The sequence below is a fragment of the Gadus macrocephalus genome, chromosome 6 (genome assembly GCF_031168955.1).
Source record: "Gadus macrocephalus chromosome 6, ASM3116895v1".
In the NCBI taxonomy this organism is placed as follows: Eukaryota; Metazoa; Chordata; class Actinopteri; order Gadiformes; family Gadidae; genus Gadus; species Gadus macrocephalus.
Window position 1 is genome coordinate 24,773,731 of NC_082387.1, and position 22,423 is coordinate 24,796,153.

The following is a 22,423-nucleotide window of genomic DNA, read 5'->3' on the forward strand; positions in this document are numbered from 1 at the left end:
TAAAATAACCTTACATTTGCTCATTGGTTTTGAGTCAATCTTACTTTGAATTATTGATCAACACACTGCTTTGTCTTCTGTCTTAGATCGAGGAAACCTTTAGATACATCACCAAACTCAGGGTTGTTTTCTGTTTTGAATCAACTTACTTTGAATGTCGATCTTGTAGACAGTAGACTTTTCTGTGCCAAAGTCATTCCGGACCTCACAGAAGAAAACGTCATTGGCGTTCCACAGCTGGATGGACAGAGAAGATCCACTCCCGATCTTAAGGATGTGTTCTCCGTGTATTCGGTACCAGGTGACCGCGCTGACAGCAGGGTTAGCATGACTGGAGCAGGTCAGGTTCAGGCAGCCTCCCTCTCCGGCTGGAAGACACGGGCTGCCGACAGCAGAGGTGTTCCTGGGGGCATCTGAGAGAGAACCCACCAATCAGAGCCTAGCCCTCAGCTCCGCCGTCATGTTGGTCAGATGTTGTGAATTTAACAAAACTGTTCTGAATACAATAAAATAAAGTAAATGAAATGAAAAACAGGAGGAGCGTCAAAAGTTGTTGTTTATCAACCCACTGCTTTGTCTTCTAAGATCAATTAAAAAAAGATATATTTACAGAGAAGATCAATATAAAAAAGTAACCAAATGTACTCTTCATTGAAAAGGTAGTACATTGACTCACATAAGATACTGAATTGGTATCTTGTAGACGTCACAGTTTTGTTCCCAGATGGTATGTAGTAGGCCGCAGTGCAGGAGACATTGTTTCCATGGTGGAGGTGGGAGGCGTTGAAGGTCAGAGTGGAGGTCACGGTATCGCCCTGCTGGAGCTGGGTGCTGAGCCCCAGGGCGGGGGTCCACGTCACAGTAGGGGGGTGGGTGTGACAGTAGGACGGGGCAGAGCACCCCAGCTCCACAGGAGTCCCCTCCACCACCGGCTCCTTGGGGGTGGTCAAACGAGGTGCATCAGGGAGCCCTGGGTACCAAACCAATTTAGAGCGGTTACTATGGAGACCCAAGCATTACCAGCATTCAGCATCATCTGAACCACAGTAAGACCAATAGGACTTGGAGACATGTTTGTCTGAGACGGACACAAATTGCACTTGTTCTGAAAACTCGTATTTGAATCGGTTACTTTCTTCTTCTTTTAAACATTCTATTCTAAGCTTATATGAAACCTCTTCATGTACGTTATTGAATGTTGTAGTACAGTTGTACTCTATTACGTTTCCTCTGAACCCTGCAGTTATAGGTTTAAAAGTTATAGGTTTAGCAACTTTTAACCATTTGGCTTCACATCCAGAATTTAGCTGGACTTCATTCTCTTTCTTCACGGTGAATGAACAAGGAACGGTAACACAGGATCCACTGAGTGTCGTCACTTTTGCTTCCATTCTGACCTTGTATTCTGCAGTGTTGCTCACAGCACCTTAAAAACAAGAGGTTGACAAATCCAAAGGCTCAATCGATGCACAAACTGCCAAAATATTTGAATGCAACAATTAGTACAATACAATACAATACAATTAGTTAGTAATATTCATTGCTAAGTTATCAGTTATATTATAATTATCATCATTATTATACTAATAATAATAATAATTATTATTATTATTATTATAATTTATTATGTCTGATTTGGATGTTACATTTCAAAATTCGAAGTTTAAAATCTTAAATTTAAGTAATCCCTGATTAATTAAAAAGCATTAGCAGAGTACTACCATTATTGAGAGAGGACAACAGAGAGAACTACAGGTATTAACAGAGGATTACAGAAGGTACTACAGGCATTAAAAGAGTACAATATGTATTAAGAGAGGACTACAGAGCGTTACCGACAGGTATTAAGAGAGTAATATAGGTATTAACAGAGCAAGTACTACAGGTATTATCAGAGTACTACAGAGAGTAGTTCAGTGCTACAGGTATTAAGATCGTACCCACTACAGGTATCAACTGAGAGGGTTGAGATGTTTACCTTGCAGGAGACTACAGAGCAGAAATAGTCTCCAGGATCCAGTCATGTTCTCCTCCAGAACTTCATCAGGAGAAATACAAAAATTTCATTAACTTCTGTACTTCACTTAATATCGTACTGCACTTAAGTTATTCAGTAGTACAGTAATTATACTAAGACATTGTAAACTGCTAAAGAAATGTCTATTTCAAAATATCAGTAAATCTTCTACTTTCAGCATGACTAATTAAACTAATTTCCAATCCTATAATACCAATATTCAAAGAAGAACAATGATAATAACCATGCATATGTGATGTATTACCTTTAAAGATAACATTTGGACATGTTGAACTCTTGAGAGGTTTAGACAGAGATATAAACAGGAAAACAAAAGATAACACCCTTACATTAACTAAAACAAATAAATAATAAAAATATAATAATATACATCAATACATAATAGACATTTGGCGTGTAATACAACAGTAATTATGTTCCTTTGTTCTATCAACCAGACATAGAGTTGACTTACGTGATAGAGGTGAAGGACTTGAGATGAAGTTCCTGAAGAGTAAAAGCTTTACTTCATCTTTCTCTCTACGCCTTGGTGAGGTGAGCGAATGAGGAACTTATTAAAATGTACACGAGCAGAGTCATAACCTAGAGCTGAGCCAACACACAGGAAGAATATATAGTTGGAGATTAAAGGTTCAACAAAACCATAATCAACCAATATTAATACCGCACTGTATGACTGTTGATTAGTAAACACTCTTAATACTGTTAATTGCTACTACTGTTAATAATGTTAACGCTGTTAATGCAGTTAATACTGTTCTCTATTAATACTATTGATACTGGTCTCTTTTAATACTGTTACTGTAAACACTGTTAAAGCCGTTCACACTGTTCACTGGTAACACTGTTCTCTGATGATACTGTTCTCTGTTAATCTCGTTGATACAGTTCGCTGTTAATTCTTCTCACTGTTGATACTGTTGATAATGTTCTTTGTTAATACTGTTGATACTGTTCTCTGTTGATACTGTTGATAATGTTCTTTGTTAATAACGTTAATACTGTTGTTGATACTGTTGACACTGTTCTGTTAATACTGTTCTGTTAATACTATTAATACTGTTCTTTGTTAATACTTTTAATACTGTCGATACTGTTCTGTTTATACTGCGTTTATACCCAGCTCTAGGCCGTATCAAACTATTGGAGAGGGTGATGATTGAAAGTAAACTTAACATAATTGAATGAAGGACGACCGCTAAATTGAAGTAATGACATGTGTAGATCAGCAGCATCAGTAACACAGTAAGTGGATATATGTTATGTAGTGGTGTAGAGTCAACAAAGCAGGGTAATGGAACAGAAACGGGAAGTTGAGCAGCCTGCACAACGGAAAGCGAGTGCACTGGGGTCGAGGGCTTGGAGACTGCATCATTCAAAATGGCAGCTTCTGAGATCACATGACACGGGTGCTTCCACCTCTCCGTAATGAGCCACTGGCTCCTCCCACGACCTCCAACACATGAGCAGGGGACCCGCCCCCAGTCTCCTCGAGCCACGGGGTCGGCACAACTGTTAGTACTGTTGATACTGCTCTGTTAATACTGTTAATACTGCTCTGTTAATACTGTTAATACTGCTCTGTTAATACTGTTAATACTGCTCTGTTAATACTGTTGATACTGCTCTGTTAATACTGCTCTGTTAATACTGTTAATACTGCTCTGTTAATACTGTTGATACTGCTCTGTTAATACTGTTCTGTTAGTACTGTTAATATACTGCTCTGTTTATACTGTTAATACTGCTCTGTTAGTACTGTTAATACTGTTGATACTGCTCTGTTAATACTGCTCTGTTAATACTGTTAATACTGCTCTGTTAATACTGCTCTGTTAGTACTGTTAATACTGCTCTGTGAATACTGTTGATACTGCTCTGTTAATACTGTTAATACTGCTCAGTTAATACTGTTAATACTGCTCTGTTAATACTGCTCTGTTGAAACTGCTCTGTTAATACTGTTGATACTGCTCTGTTGATACTGCTCTGTTAATACTGTTAATACTGCTCTGTTAATACTGTTCAGTTAATACTGTTAATACTAATCACTGTTAATACTGCTCTGTCAATACAGTTTATACTAATCTCTGTCAATACTACTCTGTTGCTACCATTCCCTGTTAATTCTGTTGATGCCCTGTTTATACTGCCCTTGGCAAATGTCCATGTTATACTCCACCTAGGACGCTGCCCCACTCCACCTGGGTTACTTATTTTGGGCTCCTCCGGATTTACGGATGTGGTGTTAAAAATATGGTTTATTGAAAAATGTGAGAATGAACATGTCAAGGGTGTCACGGTATGGTACACAGAAAGCTAGGGTGACTCAAGTGCAAAGCAAGTTTTAAGGTATTTATCCCTCAGAAAAGTTCTAATAAAGCTCAGAAGATCCAAAAACATAAACTCAGTCCAAAAATTCGAAAAAGGCAAAAAACACAAAAACTCCACCAAAATCCAAAAAAGGCAAAGCACGTTGACAGTAAATCCAAGGGGTAATCCAAAAGGCAGGGTAAACAGACAGGCAAAGGTTGGCAACAAGATCAATCCAGAAAGAACAAACAAATCAACAGGGTAATCCAAAACTCAGAGTAGAAAAACAGTCCAGGGTCAAAGTACAAGAAGGCAACCGCAAATACTGTTCAAGACTAAGGTTTACTCACAGGAGTTCAGTGAAGACTCAACAGAGACAGAGTGGAAAGATCAGGCTTAAATACTGCGAGACAAAATGCCTGAACAAATCACATGACTAATTAACATGGGGCAGGTGAGTCTGCTTAACAAGAGACATAATTAGATGGTAAAAACACGGAGAACAGAAAGTCAGAATTGGCGACATCTAGTGGTCTATAACAAAAGTCTGACATCGTGACAAAGGGTGCTCCGCTGCCATCCACGAGATCTCCCCGAGTGCGTGCAGACGGCTGGTTTAACCTGTGCACACTGATTACTCAATGTGCAACAGGTGTGCAGCCTCACCCAGCCCCAGAGACCAATCAGACTCCGTCAGTTTACACTGTTCCCTCCTGAAAATGCTTACTGATTATACAGTCATCTGATAACACTGTTTATATTGTTCTCTCTTGATACTGCAAATACTGCTTTTGGTTAATACTGACCAGGGAGACTGGTTGGTACCATGGGCCCCAAGGTATGCTACTTGTCAGTGTTGGCCCTAGGCAGTAGGGGCCCCGAGGCAAGACATTTTTTTGGGGGCCGCTCCTTGCCTTGAGCTGAAAACTGTGACTTAAAAAACAACAACTGAAGACTGCAATTGTTTAAAAGAGATGGCTACACATCAACATTAGACATTGCTATAAAACCTTGTAGAAACTTGACCAATGTTTATTTGGCCAAAAGGCTAGAATTACAATTAATACATTTATTAATTTCAATAGATTTGCTGTCATGTTTCACACAATGTAAGAAACGGTATATATTGCGTTAAAATTCACTACGGACAACTACAAGCCTTCTCTACCTGGGCTGTGAATGCAAATCACCACCAGACGGCAACATAACCCCTTCAGAATGGATCTTGAATTAGAGAATTAATTAACTTTTGTGAACTGGCTAAGCTGGTCCACACAACTGCATATTCAGCGTATAGTGCAGGCTGCCACTGACAACGATGGTTATCAACTTATTAAAAAAAAGTTATATACTAAATTTTTTAAATTTCTACCTGGAGGAAATTCTTGGTCATCATGAACTGTTTACTGAGTATCTTCAGTGAGCTCCCTAGAGACAGGTCGTCCTGGGTGGGAGCCTGCAGGACCTATCCGCCGGGAGGAGGCTGCATCACGGTGCGTTGAGACTGGGGAACCGGCTCTCAGAACAGCCTCCTCTCTCGGTCCAACCGGCTCCTCTCTCGGCCCAACCGGGTTCATCTGCATCCCGCTGTTAACGTAGTCGTCCTCCTCACTTCCGAAGATGACCTGAGACACAGAATGGTTCTTCAAACACAACAGAGCTCCACAAATATCCCAGAGGTCAGTGTGGAGCTTGTATCCACGTTACCTGGGACTCCTCCTCGTCTGGGGGGGCTTGCGTCACAGTGGCAGCGTTAAAGGACCGCGTCTCCTCACCCACTCTACGAGTTCTGAAATCAAAAGAATACACAGTAGAGCAAACTATATATCAGAGGGGGTGGGATGGTCTATTGGTCAGGGGGTTTGGAAACCAGTTGAAAGGTTATGGCAGAGCTGTCATAGAGAGAGCGCTGTCCCACTCCTGTTGACCGGAATACAACCGGAAAAATAATGAGCACCAGGGGGACGGACTAGACAGTGTATAATGCACGGGGTGGACTGAGCTCAATGCAGTAAAATTAGAATCTCTGTCTATTTCTGATTCGCTGCTACATATATAATAATCCACAGATTATTGTAAATAATTTGATTTGTCCCACACACAACTGATGTGTGATCAACCTTTTGAGAGCAGAAGCTCCAGCAGTGAAGCTACAGGAAGTGACGAGCACCTGGCAGCACTGGTAATCCTGCTGAATCCCTTCATAGTTTTCTTTAAACCGCCCTCATTCGATAAAAATGATATTTATCGATATTTTGCAAATGAGATGCATATATCTTGCCTTAATCGTTTTCAGATTTATTGGACAGCAGGGCATAATAAGTGTACGTCATTTGTACTTGAGGGGTAGTTGGAAACCGTCATTACACTCTACACTGTCAACGCTCAACTGCGCCCCTGGGGTTCAGTCCCCCATGTCCTCAGTCTGCTTGTAGGCTTCTGCTGCTAAATGACATCTATCTGAATTCAACAGAGAAAGTTGTGAATTTCTAAACACAGTGAATCCGTACGACTTAAAGTGGACTTACCTTATAATACAGACGACCACACACACTAAGCCCACGAACATCACAGCAGATTTGACAATGCACAGCACCAAGTCTGGAACATTAAAGATCAGGATTTAGAATGTGTTGTCAGGTGGTTTTGTTCATGTTTTTGTGATTGGCTGTGATTGAACAGGTCAATACATTTTTAAAGACCCCGAGGCTCTTCAGACTCACAGCTGGTCGTGCATTGATATATGTGCATTGGTTGTGCTTTATCTCTCTGAGGTCAGACCTGTCAGGGTTGGCTGTGTATCCAGGTGGGGGACAGGAAGCTCCTGGCTGGTGTTCCCGGCAGCGTTGGAGCTGTGGCAGGTCAAGGCTGTCAGACCAGCAGGGGCCCTCATTGTGAGGGAGCTCCTCAACGTGGCGTTCTCCAGGTTGACCTGGCTAACAGACACGTCTTCAGAACCCGACACCAGTTTCCCATCCAACCGCCACTCCAGAGACGGTGATGGTCTGCCCACGCTGTCGCAGGAACATCGCACCCAGGCTGCAATTCTGCTGCAGCTTGAAGCGGGCAGGATCCTGGGAGGAGCTGTGAACACAGGGAAGAGGGAACACAACATCAAGAGAGAATTTGGAGAAGTCATCTTACTTCCTGTTTAACAAAAAACATTGTTATCACTACATCACCAAACTCAGGGTTTTTCCTGGTTTTGAGTCAATCTTACTTTGAATGTCGACCTCACAATAAGCTGTCAGAGTGAACAGAAAAGAAGAGCAAAAACTGAAATGAATAGATGAGAAACATATTCAGGTTTGAATAAAATAACCTGAATAGGGGCGCAACAGCAGGAATCCCTCATCAATATAACAAAAGGACTAAGCAGAAATCAACATAAATCACCCGTGACATCACACACACTCTACACAGCCAGTATTCCCTCTTATCCTCAGGCCGCAGATACAGAGCCCCTACAGTAAGGACAAACAGAGCCCTGTCAAGTTTTGTCCCGGCATCCACAAGACTCTTGAATGGTTTAACCCCTCCTTGAACTGTATCCTCTTGTTTTAATACCTGGTATCGTTTTAAATCGTTTTAAATTATTTATTTATCCTCCACTATGGAGGTAATAATACTATTTATTTGTTACGCTTAGGCAAGGATTTTTATTTATTTTTTCTGCAGGGCTGATGGTGAATGTTTGCGAGTGTGTGCGTGTTTATCTTTTGTTTATTGTATGTACTGTTGGGTATGGACACACCCTGCTGGTCCTCCACATCTGAAGTTCCTAACGGAAAAATAAAGTAATTTGAATTGAATTGAATTGAACCTTACATTTGCTCAATGGTTTTGAGTCAATCTTACTTTGAATGATTGATCAACACACTGCTTTGCCTTCTGTCTTAGATCGAGGAAACCTTTAGGTGCAAGCTCAGGTTTGATCCTGTTTTGAATGAGCTTTTAACCACAAGATGATATCATTCTTTGAATTGTGTTTCTGCAATGTCGCATTATCTATAAAATAGATTATTTTTAACCAGTTAGAATCTTGACACTGTTATCAACGCTCTCATCTCTTCCTGCTTAGACTACTGTAACTCGTTGTATTACTGTCCCTCTCAATACAGCGTCTCCAAACTTGAGTGTTGTTTCTTCTTTAAAATATCTCCTAATTAATCTTGCTTGTCATTGTTACTTCATTAATTTCTACTTTTAGTCATTAATTTTCATGACTGTATGACCTTGTAGAGCACTTTGTAACTTTGAAAAGTGCTGTATAAATAAATATTATTACTATAATTATAATACATCATCTGTACTCTACAACACTCCTATTTGTGATGGGAGTGTCCAGAAGTGACTCTATTTTGAAAGACCTTGTAAAGACTGATCAGCCTCACAGCTGGTGGCGCAATAGGGTCCCTTTATCTCCCTGAGGACAGACCTGTCAGGTTTGGCTGTGTATCCAGGTGGGGGACAGGAAGCTCCTGGCTGGTGTTCCCGGCAGTGTTGGAGCTGTGGCAGGTCAAGGCTGTCAGACCAGCAGGGGCCCTCATTGTGAGGGAGCTCCTCAACGTGGCGTTCTCCAGGTTGACCTGGCTAACAGACACGTCTTCAGAACCCGACACCAGTTTCCCATCCAACCACCACTCCAGAGACGGTAATGGTCTGCCCACGCTGTAGCAGGAACATCGCACCCAGGCTGCAATTCTGCTGCAGCTTGAAACGGGCAGGATCCTGGGAGGAGCTGTGAATACAGGGAAGAGGGAACACAACATCAAGAGAGAATTTGGAGAAGTCATCTTACTTCCTGTTTAACAAAAAATATCGTTATCACTACATCACCAAACTCAGGGCTGTTCCTGGTTTTGAGTTAATCTTACTTTGAATGTCGACCTTACAATAAGCTGTCAGAGTGAACAGAAAAGCAGAGCAAAAACTGAAATGAATAGATAAGAAACGTAATCAGGTTTGAAAAAAACATTTGCTCAATGGATTTGAGTCAATCTTACTTTCAATTATTGATCAACACACTGCTTTGTCTTCCGTCTTAGATCAAGGAAACATTTAGATACAAGCTCAGGATTGTTTCCTGTTTTGAATCAACTTACTTTGAATGTCGATCTTGTAGACATTAGACTTTTCTGTGCCAAAGACATTCCGGACCTCACAGAAGAAAACGTTACTGGAGTTCGACAGCTGGATGGACAGAGGAGATCCACTCCCGATCTTAAGGATGTGTTCTCCGTGTATTCGGTACCAGGTGAACTCGCTGACAGCAGGGTTAGCATGACTGGAGCAGGTCAGGTTCAGGCAGCCTCCCTCTCTGGCTGGAAGACACGGGCTGCCGACAGCAGAGGTGTTCCTGGGGGCATCTGAGAGAGAACCCACCAATCAGAGCCCTGAGCTCCACTGTCATTTTGCTCAGTTTTTGTGAGTTTAAAAAAACTACATCAGGAGAAATACAAAAATATCAGCATCTCATCATTAAATCTATAGAGGACATTATTTGCTGTACTCCCCTGACAACCCTGTCTCGTCAAAATTACGTTCCCAGAGAACTATTCGGCATTCTCAATTACGTTTGTCATAAAACGTATTTTGTCCGCGATTACGTTTTATTGAACGTATTGCAAATACGTTCGTCCTCAGCCTATTTTTTGCCATTTATTAACCTCTAGGATTATGTTTGGTTGAAACGTATCCCAGATAGGTTAAATGTCAACGTATAGCACATTATTGTCATTAAGGCATATCTCCCTTTCAGGGAACGTTTCATTTAACGTATTTTGTCTGAAAAACGTATCTTGGCTGTGGATACGTGTTATTGAACATATCGCAAATACGTTCGTTGTCAACCTATTTTTTGCCATTCATTTACCTCTAGGATTATGTTTGGTTGAAACGCATTCCAAATATGTTAAATGTCAACGTATAGCACATTATTGTCATTAAGGCATATTTCCCTTTCGGGAAACGTTTAATTTAACGTTATTTTGTCCCTGATTACGTCTTATTGAACATATTGCAAATAGGTTCGTTCTCAACATTTTTGTTGTTATTTATTTAAGCTACCTCTTGGATTACAGGCTACATTTAATTGAAACGTATCCTTAATAGGCTACGTTAAATTTCGATAACACATTATTGTCAGCATATAGGCATAGGTCTACCTCTCGGGGAAGCGTACGTTTGATTGTAATGTTAATAGTCCAACGTTATATCAACATGTCACAAGAGGAGAAATTAGCTGCTGACGGGGTAACTGTAGGAGCGGGGGTTGCTTTGTTGATTTCTTTATCTAGGGCTATAGCTGTGGTCAAAGCGGGAAGTGTGCGTTGTCTGGGCGGCTGCCTGAACTGAGCTGCAGGAAATTATGTTCACACGTTTCTTCATTCATTCATGAAGGCTGAGAGAACCCACCAATCAGAGCCTAGCCCTCAGCTCCGCCGTCATGTTGGGCAGATGTTGTGAATTTAACAAAACTGTTCTGAATACAATAAAATAAAGTAAATGAAATGAAAAACAGGAGAAGCATCAAAAGTTGTTGTTTATCAACCCACTGCTTTGTCTTCTAAGATCAAGGGAAAAAAGGTATATTTACAGAGAAGATCAATATAAAAATGTAAACAAATAATAAAATGTACTCTTCATTGAAAAGGTAGTACATTGACTCACATAAGATACTGAGTTGGTATCTTGTAGACGTCACAGTTTTGTTCCCAGATGGTATGTAGTAGGCCGCAGTGCAGGAGACATTGTTTCCATGGTGGAGGAGGGAGGCGTTGAAGGTCAGAGTGGAGGTCACGGTATCGTTCTGCTGGAGCTGGGTGCTGGGCCCCAGGGCGGGGGTCCACGTCACAGTGGGGGGGTGGGTGTCACAGTAGGACGGGGCAGAGCACCCCAGCTCCACAGGAGTCCCCTCCACCACCGGCTCCATGGGGGGGGTCAAACGAGGTGCATCAGGGAGCCCTGGGTACCAAACCAATTTAGAGCGGTTACTATGGAGACCCAAGCATTACCAGCATTCAGCATCATCTGAACCACAGTTAGACCAATAGGACTTGTGAGACATGTTTTTTTCAGACAGACCCACATTGAACTTACCCTCGATCTGGATGGTCACTGGGTCTTTTTCAAAATTATATTTTAATGGATATCCACAGTCAATTCTTAAATCATATTGACCATTGTCTTCAAGTACATCATTGAATGTTGTAGTACAGTTGTACGCTGTTAGATTTCCCTTGAATGTTGTAGTACTGAAAGTTATTCTATCTTTTCGCCATGTTGGTATACATTCAGGAAGTAGCTTGTCATTATACCCGTCCTCCACGGTGAAGGAACAAGGAACGGTAACACAGGATCCATTGAGTGTCGTCACCCTCGCCTGCATTAGGACCTCAAATCTTCCCATGCACCCAGCACCTTCAAAACAAGAGGTTGACAAATCCAAAGGCTCAATCGATGCACAAACTATGACAAAATATTTGTATATATATATTTATATCATAGTAATATATATATATATATGTATTATAGCTATTATTATCATTATTATGTTTGATTTGGATGGTATTCTTCTAATTAGTTTCAAAATCTTACGTTTTATAGTAAACACTGAGTAATTAAGATGTATTAGCAGAGTACTACTGGTATTAAGAGGATTACAGTGAATACTCCAGGTATTAATTAACAGAGGACTACAGAGGGTACTACAGGTATTAAGAGAGTACAATAGGTATTAACAGAGGACTACATAGAGTACTACAGCTATTATGAGAGTCATATAGGTATTAACAGAGCAAGTACTACAGGTATTATTAGAGTACTACAGAGGGTAAAAGCAGAGACTACAGAGAGAACTTCAGTGCTACAGGTATTAAGATAGTAACTACAGGTATCAACAGAGTGTTGAGATGATTACCTTGCAGGAGACTACAGAGCAGGAATAGTCTCCAGGATCCAGTCATGTTCTCCTCCAGAACTTCATCGGGAGAAACACAAAAATCACATTAACTTCTGTATTACACTTAATTTCATACTACCCTTAAGGTATTCATTACCACACTAATAATAGTAAGACATTGTTAAATCCTATAGAAATGTCTATTTCAAAATACCAGTATATCTACCACTTTTACCATGACTAATTAAACTAATTTTCCATAATATAATACCAATATTCAAAAAAGAACAATGATAATAATCATGCACATGTGATGTGTTACCTTTAAAGATAACATTTGAACATGTTCAACTCAAGTTTAGACAGAGATATAAACAAGAAAACAAAAGATAACACCCTTACATTAACTAAAACAGTTATTGCTTGAATAAAACAAAAAATTATATATATCAATACATGTAAACAGTAATTATTTTCCTTTGTTCTATCAACCAGACATAGAGTTGACTTACGTGATAGAGGTGAAGGACTTGATATGAAGTTCCTGAAGAGTAAAAGCTTCACTTCATCTTTCTCTCTACGCCTTGGTGAGATGAGTGAATGAGGAACTTATTAAAATGTACACGAGCAGAGTCATAACCTAGAGCTGAGCCAACATACAGGAAGAATATATAGTTAGAGATTAAAGGTTCAACAAAACCATAATCAACTGATCAGTAAATACCCTTAATACTGTTAATTGCTACTAGTGTTAATAATGTTAACGCTGTTAATGCAGCTAATACTGTTCTCTATTAATACTATTGATACTGGTCTCTTTTAATACTGTTACTATTGTAAACACTGTTAAAGCCGTTCACACTGTTCACTGGTAATACTGTTGATACTGACTTCTATTCATTTTGTTAATAATGTTAACACCGTTCATGCGGTTCTCTGATGATACTGTTCTCTGTTAATCTCGTTGATACAGTTCTCTGTTAATTCTTCTCACTGTTGATAATGTTCTTTGTTAATACTGTTAATACTGTTGATACTGTTCTGTTAATACTGTTCTGTTAATACTGTGTTTAGACCCGGCTCTAGGCCGTATTTGAGAGGGTGATGATTGAAAGAGTAAACTTAACCTGATTGAATGAAGGACGACCACTAAATTGAAGTAATGACATGTGTAGATCAGCAGCATCAGTAACACAGTAAGTGGATGATGGATATATGTTATGTAGTGGTGTAGAGTCAACAAAGCAGGGTAATGGAACAGAAACGGGAAGTTGAGCAGCCTGCACAACGGAAAGCGAGTGCACTGGGGTCGAGGGCTTGGAGACTGTGTCATTCAAAATGGCAGCTTCTGAGATCACATGACACAGGTGCTTCCACCTCTCCGTAATGAGCCACTGGCTCCTCCCACGACCTCCAACACATGAGCAGGGGACCCGCCCCCAGTCTCCTCGAGCCACGGGGTCGGCACAACTGTTAGTACTGTTAATACTGCTCTGTTAATACTGTTAATACTGCTCTGTTAATACTGTTAATACTGCTCTGTTAATACTGTTAATACTGCTCTGTTTATACTGTTAATACTGCTCTGTTAATACTGCTCTGTTAATACTGTTATTACTGCTCTGTTAATACTGTTGATACTGCTCTGTTAATACTGTTATTACTGCTCTGTTAATACTGTTAATACTGCTCTTTTGCTACCATTCTCTGTTACTTCTGTTGATCCTGCTCTGTTCATACTGCCTGTAGCAAACGTCCATGTTATACTCCACCTAGGTGACTTATTTTGGGCTCCTCCAGACAGAGGACAGATGTGGTGTTAAAAATATGTTTTTTTGCACAACTGTGATAATGAACATGGCAAGTGTGTCAGGGTATGGTACACAGAAAGCTAGGGTGACTCAATTGCAAAGCAGGATAAGTTTTAAGGTATTTATTCCTCAGACAGATAACGTTCCAATAAAGCTCAGAAGATCCGGCCTAAATACTGTGAGACAAAATGGCTGAACAAATCACATGACTAATTAACAGGGGGCAGGTGAGGCTGCTTAACAAGAGAAATAATTAGATGGAAAAAACAAAGAACAGAAAGTCAGAAATGGCGACATTTAGTGGTCTGTAACAAAAGTCTGACATTGTGACAAAGGGTGCTCCGCTGCCATCCAGGAGATCTCCCCGAGTGCGTGTGCAGACGGCTGGTTTAACCTGTGCTCACTGATTACTCAATGTGCAACAGGTGTGCAGCCTCACCCAGCCCCAGAGTCCCATCAGACTCCGCCAGTTTATACTGTTCCCTTCCGAAAATGTTTTCTGTCGATAAGGTCATCTGTTAACAAGTTGGTACGTTTATATGCACAGCTTAATTTGATTAAAGCTAGTACGACTATGGTCCTCAATTGGACAACTGCCATTGTCCGATTATACATGGCGTCGAAAAAAACGGTTAATTGGCCGAAGCATGTCATACCCCGGTACGATAGGTGGCGCCGTACCTATAGTGGTGTCGAGATGATGCCTCATGAAACGTCAAAGGCTCCCAGCCGGATGAACCACCAAAGTAGTTCGACCTCGCTTCAAATGAGTACGCTAGAGACACCTAGTGGTGATTGAAATAATGATGAAAGAAAAAGAGATTCCAGTGAACCTAGCCCAAAATGTGATGTTGGGCTAGGTTTTTTTTTAAAAATTGTAAGTAGTCATCCCGGGCAAATTATGTCTTATCAACTATAGTAGCCTAGCCTACTAATAATTGTAATAGTAACAATTGAAGTAATTAATAGATTTATGTGGTATCACATTAGTTAAAACCAGACTCGGACAATAATAACAAAATATCCTGACAAATAATCTAAATAGAAACATATTACATGAGCTGAAACTCATTTGTTTTAACGGTGACTCAGTCATTATGAAACCATAGAGAATTGATTTTTTTTTAATCTATAGCTATGTGGAAAAAGTCTAAGACATGAATTACAGGTCTGAATAGATATGCATTCTCATATACGTGCATGTACATGTATACATACAGAATGCATTTATATGTGCCCGAAGTCACTAATTTATTACCTCGTTGATGACCAACCTTTAGAAAAACATTAACTTTTAATTCAGTCTTTTCTTGGGTGAAATCTAAGCATAGTTTGCAGTGAATGCATGTCGATGATGATACACTTATAGGGGGTCACTACATTGGTACGACACCGCCTTCCTCCATCTTCTGCGCAAACTTTTTAAATAAATCGCCGTTTCTCGTTTTCCGATGGCGACAACAACACGACTACCATCTCCTTCTACTTCAGCCTCACAGCCACCAGAAAAGATCTTGAGCATGGGCAAGATCTTATTCCGACGACTTATTCCGACGACTAAGTTGTAAACATGCATCTTAATAATCCAATCATAGTTGGACTAACCCAATAATTCAGTTTTCTTTAGTTTCATGTAAACGACTGTTTATATTGTTCTCTCTTGATACTGTCAATACTGCTTTTGGTTCATTCTAACCAGGGAGACTGCAGGGCCCCAAGCTATGCTAATGGTTACCTAGGACTTTGTTAATAGGAACACTGGTCATTGTTGGTTCTAGGCAGTAGGGGGGCCTAGGAAAGACTTTCCTTAGGGCAGCTCCTTACCTTGCCTTGTGCTGAGAACTGTGACTTTTCTATTTAAACTTAACACTGCAATTGTTTAAAAGAGATTGTTACACATTTTATTAACATTGCTATAAAACCTAGTAGGAACTTGACATGTTTATTTTGCCAACAGGATAGAATTACAACTAATACATTTATAAATTTCAATCGATTTGGTGTCATGTTTCACACAATGTCGTTTTTACACTGAAAAAGTATATATTGCATTAAATGCACTACTGACAACTACAAGCATTCTCTGCCTGGGTTGTGAATTCAAATCACCACCAGAGGGCAGAATAACCCCTTCAGAATGGATCTGGAATTGAATTGGCATAGCGGGTCCACACAATTGCATATTCAGCCAGTGGCGGCTCCTGAAAAAAACCTCATGTGGGGCTATTTTTCTTATAATGATTGAGGTGACCCATTCAATGGGTGCATTAAGCAAGAGAGTACCAATTTGTTGTTGGATGATCAACTCACACAGAGATGGTTCTTGTGTCCACTAGATTGCAACTCCATATAAAAAAATGGTCATCACAGTTAATTATTTATATGAATCTAATGTTGCATGATGTAAACTAGCTAAACAGGAGAAAATATGTCCTGAAACAACATAAAGACAGGGGAAGCATATTAAGTCTAGTTGACTGACCGTGAAAGCTTACAAAAGTAAAATAAGTTATCAAAGTGGTACATAGAAATACAATCATTTCACGTTCCTCAACATTGCATAAACAATGTATTTTCAGACACAAATGAAATACAAAATGAGCTGAAATTACGACATCTTGGTATTTGTTCAGATTGTAGGATCAAGAGCTTTCATAACCTTCATGACATTTCAAAGGTAGTGCAGTCAAAGTATCTTGGAGTTGTTGGAGTTGAGTGGCAATGGTCACCCTCCCAATAGCTGCAAATCTCCCCTCAATGTGTCCCACCAGTCGATACCCGCGCAGCGCTGTCTGCCGTGCGGCCGTCGGGGTGGAAGAGGAGGCGGGGGGAGCGGAACACTGCATTAGCTTCTTCACAGCCTGCTAGACAGCTTTTTATCTCATTCTAATTTGTTAGGGTGAGGGTTATCCTCGGGTGTATGACATCCTCCCCTTAGTAGAAACCTGTTTAATCTTATTTGGTCTTCGATAGCTTTCATGCCAATTTGTCTGAATTTGATCACAGACTAAAAGGAACTTCTTTCAAAGACACAACGGAATTTCACTGTAAAGTCGCGATCTGGAAAGTAGTACGTGACTTGACCGAACATGCCGCCTCCCTCTCTTTGCTTAGTTATGTATGACGCAATCGTGTTGGGGCGAGCCCTCCCGGAACCCATAGAGAACCCATACTAATGGTGTGTTCCTGAATCCTCGGAAGCCAGCCTTCCGAGTCGGATGACGGAAAATCTCTCAGCTTTCTTGTGGCACTTCTCGGAGGCACGCCCCCTTTTGCGCCCGTGAAGAGATTTATTTTCTTTGTATTTGTACCACTATGGTCATTTCATTGTTGATTTTTAAATGCTCTTAAACACTTGATTACATTGCTACTTTATTCCGGTCACCAAATTATGCATTGCACGGTCTTGCTGTGCGTACAATGTCAAGTTTTGTGGTTTGTTTTCAAGCTGGTTTGCTAAAGAGGCTAATGTAGCTAACAATAAACAACGACTAGCCAATTTCATGACACAATCACAAAGTCGCACGGGAACGCTATAAATGCTCCCAGAACGGAAATTACGTTAAAAGTGCAACTCGGAAGGCTGGCGTCCGAGGATTGAGGAACACACCATAAGGGTATCATTTTTAGAGCTCAAAATCATAAAATTAGACGACGCTGATTGACAAAATGTTATTTTTTGCATAGCATCCAGGGCTTAACCATTGGATTATATTCCAGGTAGGTAGGGCTGAGCCTGGGAAGACACTCTATTGGCTACTACACCAAAACGATAAACGTTGAACGTGAAACTGAATGCAAATATCATTCTGGAGAGCGCAAAACTGTTTCTTAGGTAAATTCATTATTAGCATGTAATTAACACAGATTATTTTTTAAAGCTAGAACGATTATTATTAAATTCAAAATAAAAACAGGCAGGCAGGTCGGCGCCCCAGCGCCCTCTATGGACGAGCCGCCACTGCTGTAAAGTAATCAACATATCAGAAACATACAGTATGATTAACAGTGTTGCCAGTTACCTTGAAAAAGTAATCCGATTACTGATTACTAGTTACTCCTTAAAAAAGTAACTTAGTTACTTTACTGATAACTTGATTTTAAAAGTAACAAATTACTTTATTAGTTACATTTAGCTGCGACAACACCCCCTGCCACCACAAAATAAAAAATTACAACCAGTTTTGCCAATACCAACTACCTCCCCCGTCAACAATTGTTCTTCCACCCCCCCCCCCCCGCTCCAGCGCAACACACACACACACACACGCAGCACCGTGCGACTAATTCCACCGCTATAACAACTGGTTGCGCGGACTCTGGAGAGTCAAGGAAGACACTCGCCTCTGATAGATTGAAGTCTTTGGAGACTTACGCTTCACACGCACACTCTCACACAAATAGGGGGACAGACAGACACACACACACACACACACACACACACACACCACCCCATCGCTCTCAACGCCAATCGGTGATCCGGTAAAAAAATAGTAACGCACAGTGACTTTGATGAGTAATTTTAATTTTATTACTGGTTTGGAAATAGTAACGCGTTAGATTACTAGTTGCTGAAAAAAGTGGACTGACGTAAGGGGGTGTCATTCTTAGTTCACTCTTGTTGATTGGGGGTGCTAGTGACGTCTTTGGGGGTTATTCTGGCTCAGCCTGTGGCCAGCAGCTGCCATGCCTCAGTCATCTCGGAGGCCAGCAGGCGCAGGCTGGGCCAGGGGGAGAGCTCAGTGTTAACACTGACACACAACGCTGCCAGGAAACACAGTAACGCGTTACGCGCTACTGGCATCACTGATGACTTTTGACTTGCTTATCAATAATAATCATATTTTAAAAGTTAAACCAATCTATAGAGTAATAATAATCATAATCATATAAAAAAAGATTCGAATGAAAACCTATTCACAACCTTTTTTTTAACCTCTGATTTACCAGACATCTGGGGCCGTATTCACAAAGCTTTTTATCTTACCGCAAGGAGTGCTCCTAACGTGCTCTAAAAGTTTTTACGTAGGAGTTTTCTTAAAGTAATTCACAAAGCCGCTGAGACCTACTCATACTAAGAATAAATCAACAAGAGTGAACTAAGAATGACACCCCCTTACGTCGATTCTCGGGCAAAAGTTTAGCGGTCAGTATGGTGATTGGTTGTTGAGTGCAGGCGGTCTCGGTGAAACTCATACGCAACATCCTGCAACATACGCTACAATGAAGTCCAATCATTTACATTTACATTTAGGGCATTTAGCAGACGCTTTTATCCAAAGCGACTTACTTGTTGTACAAATAAGTAAATGTACAAATAAGTACATTTGTCTAAATGTAAATGTACAATCCTTTGGTTGGTAGAGTGATGGTCTTCCTCCAGACTCAAGGCTCCCCTACCAGCTCGCCTATGCTCCAGAAACACGTTCTAGTAAGAAAACACAGCGGTAGTTTGTTAACGCATGTCAAAATAACAGTATTTTGCCCTTTTCAAGTCAACCATGTTAAGTAAATACAAACTTACGAGGAATCCTTGTTGGTCGATTCCTAGTCGTCCTGCAGCGTCTCAGCTCCTCCATCAGCTCTCCTCAGACAGAGTCCTGGTCTGGAACAAACAGCGGAAGTCTTGCATCAAAATGTGGTCAAACAGATGTAGTTGTCTGGTATATTAACAAACGCTGGTAGTTTGTGGTAGCAGTATTCTACGAGAAGTGGCAGTGAGAGCGATGATCACTTCAGAGTCAGGCTCCATCTACCCAACGACAGACATCCTTCACCAGGTAGGGCCTCCATCAGCTCCTCCACCAGGCAGGGCCTTCAGCACGGCTCCTCCATCAGCTCCTTCAGCCATGGATTCCTGGTCTGGTTACAAAAACAGTAAATCACCTGGGGACGCAACACACCCCACCTTCTGTATCTGAGGTTCACTTGTAAATTGGAAGATGAATTTAAACATATTTAACTTAGACAATGTCTACAGATTGACGCGTTCAGCAATTAATCTACTACGGTCGTAGCAGCACTAGTAACAATAATGGCTTATACGACTATGAATCAACTCAAATCACAGCTTGGCAAAGATTAAAAGTCATTAGATGATCAAAACCAGACCTAAACTACCGTGGATTTTAGTGTTTCAGATGAGCTTGGTGATGGTTACCCTCTGGTCCGGTGCTGCAGGCCCCTGGTCTCCAGCCTCAGTCTCTGGTCCACCCTGGCACCACAAGCCTCCGGTCCCCAGCCTCTCAGCCTCACCTTTCAGCTACAGCAGCAGGTTTATATTAGCATTTGCCCAACAATAAACTTAATTGACTCATCCGAAACCGAGTTACACAATTCATTTAACTATTATTTTATAACTCAAGGCTAGAAAAGACTGGAGAGACCAGACATGAGCGTCCCGTTTTGGGAATGAAGACAGACCTGTCCACAAGTTTAAAGAAGTTGTTCAGCCCATGCATTGAAACTGACCTGAGAAGACTCTACTCACACACCAGAGCACTGACCTGTTCTGGAAGACTTCTGACCTGAGGTGGAGGTCTGGCTCAGGGTGAGGAGGTGAAGGTCTTGCTCTGGGTGAGGAGGCAGACATCTTGGGACAAACTACATGTTACTTTTTTAACCTTGTACAGCTCTAGAGTATCTTCTACTGTAACATGTGGGAAAGGCGGACATTATTTTAGCTTTGATATTATCCTAGTTGGTAACTCAGCACCAAAGTCGTTGTTTAGACATCGTTTACACCATCTCGCTAATGGCCGCTAATGGCCGATGGACCACCGATGTGGAAGTCGGGGTGATTCGGGTGACATCGGGCTAAAAATGTATGATCGGGTAAATTTATGGGGGTAGCATTTACACATACCCGATGTTATAATGATAACATAACGATTTATGCCAGGGAAGACACCCGAAGTGCGTTTGGCGTCATTTGACGTCATTTCGAATGACGCCAAACACGTCAAATGACGCGTTTTGCGTCATTTGGCGTCATTTCGGTAGAAGGCAAAGGTGAGACTGGTTTAGACTGATATTTATTTATATATTCATTTATATTACAATAGCGATTTTATAATAATAGAACGCCGGTTCTAAGTGGGCGAAGTACCCCTGTAATTATAAAAGTAGGACATCCATCCATCACCCCCTATTTATACCCAAGTGGCAGATTGAGGGTCTTCCTTAACACAATCTGGTCACTCACAATCGTTATTTGTCGAGGGTTCTCGAGGGTCTTTCGTGTGTTGAGTTGCAGATATAAAGACGATAAAACACGATAAAGCGCGGAAGATTAACGAATATAGCCGATGTGCCCAGGAAAATTCCCGAACGACTTGCGATGTCTTACGTTATACTCCCGTTCTATTCCCGATTATAGCCGATTAGCCCATAGCAACACCTGGTAACCGATTCTACCCCGATAGACCCAAAATTAACAAACATGTTCGTTCTTTGCCGATGTTGCCCGATCATTGAGCATTTCTTCCCGTTTCTTCCCGTTGTCTAACGATGTTCCCGGGAAGAGTAACGGTGTTTCCCGATGCAACCACGCTATTTGCCGATGTTATAACGATAGCTGCTGATTAAGCCATCGGGCACCATCGGGGCCCACTATCGGGTAGGTGTAAACCCCCCATTAACGTCTTTCCATTTCGTAGGGTTTAACTTCTGGGGCAATTAATGACACCAGATATTTACAACGTACAAAAGCTGAATTACCAAAGAACACTAAGCAGTATCGATATTAAATCCAACATACTCAGCCATATTCAGGTGCTGGGTTCCGTTGAAGAAATGCCAAATTGTCTTCCACCTTGAGGTGATTTTCACCCTTCACTGATGGTCAGAAATGGTCCTGCGAGTAGAACGCTGTTTTGTATGCAGTGAGAGTCCCGTCAACGTGGTTAAAAGTACGGCGCAACCATCGGAAATTATCAACATATTGTATGATGTACTTGCAGTATGTATTTAATTTAATCAAACTTAAGTTGTTTAAGGGGCAAAAATTCCCAATGGAAACCGACTGAGAAATATTTTCCGTTGGCGACGGCTCGAGGTTACGCAAATACAATCCAGAACGTTCCGCCAGATACCCTCAGGGGACTCACGTCCAACTAACTGCCAGGTGGGTTCTTATGGTTGTCAAGACTACAACGTTCTATGCTAACTATTGAGACTAAATCAAGTGAGCGCACTCAGAACCTTCCACGGCGGGAAGCATAAACCGTCCAACTGGAATCCGAACATTCCAGCCGGAACCAACCAAAGAAAAAACAGAACCAGCGCCTCACCTTGAGCTGGAAGAACCTGAATCGCGATGGTGTTCATTAAAACACAGCCAACAGACTTACCTTGATG

The 22,423-nt window shown here is 41.1% G+C and overlaps 1 protein-coding gene and 1 long non-coding RNA gene across 5 annotated transcripts in view; both read right to left on the minus strand.

The window, feature by feature from the left end:
* Positions 1-13,262, minus strand: part of LOC132458850 (sialic acid-binding Ig-like lectin 5) — a 37,511-nt gene extending 24,249 nt beyond the window's left edge. Inside the window, exons 1-9 of one of the 4 annotated variants that reach the window (XM_060053188.1) lie at positions 12,767-13,218; positions 12,273-12,332; positions 11,453-11,773; positions 11,024-11,317; positions 9,457-9,720; positions 8,790-9,092; positions 6,880-6,952; positions 6,059-6,140; positions 5,759-5,976 (exon numbers count right to left, since the gene is read on the minus strand). In XM_060053188.1, coding sequence (XP_059909171.1) covers positions 5,759-5,976; positions 6,059-6,140; positions 6,880-6,952; positions 8,790-9,092; positions 9,457-9,720; positions 11,024-11,317; positions 11,453-11,773; positions 12,273-12,318 — 1,601 coding nt within the window. In that variant the 5' untranslated portion in view covers positions 12,319-12,332; positions 12,767-13,218. Of the gene's footprint in view, positions 1-149; positions 414-5,758; positions 5,977-6,058; positions 6,141-6,879; positions 6,953-7,132; positions 7,436-8,789; positions 9,093-9,456; positions 9,721-11,023; positions 11,318-11,452; positions 11,774-12,272; positions 12,333-12,766 lie in introns of all 4 variants that reach the window. The other 3 variants (XM_060053185.1, XM_060053187.1, XM_060053186.1) reach the window with 3 other exon arrangements.
* Positions 13,263-19,559: 6,297 nt separating this feature from the next.
* On the minus strand, positions 19,560-20,512 carry LOC132458941 (uncharacterized). Its single transcript, XR_009526041.1, has 3 exons — positions 20,226-20,512; positions 19,822-19,927; positions 19,560-19,670 (listed from the first exon to the last, which is right to left on the minus strand). It is a non-coding gene; the product is annotated as an uncharacterized LOC132458941 (long non-coding RNA).
* Between the last annotated feature and the right edge of the window lie 1,911 nt (positions 20,513-22,423).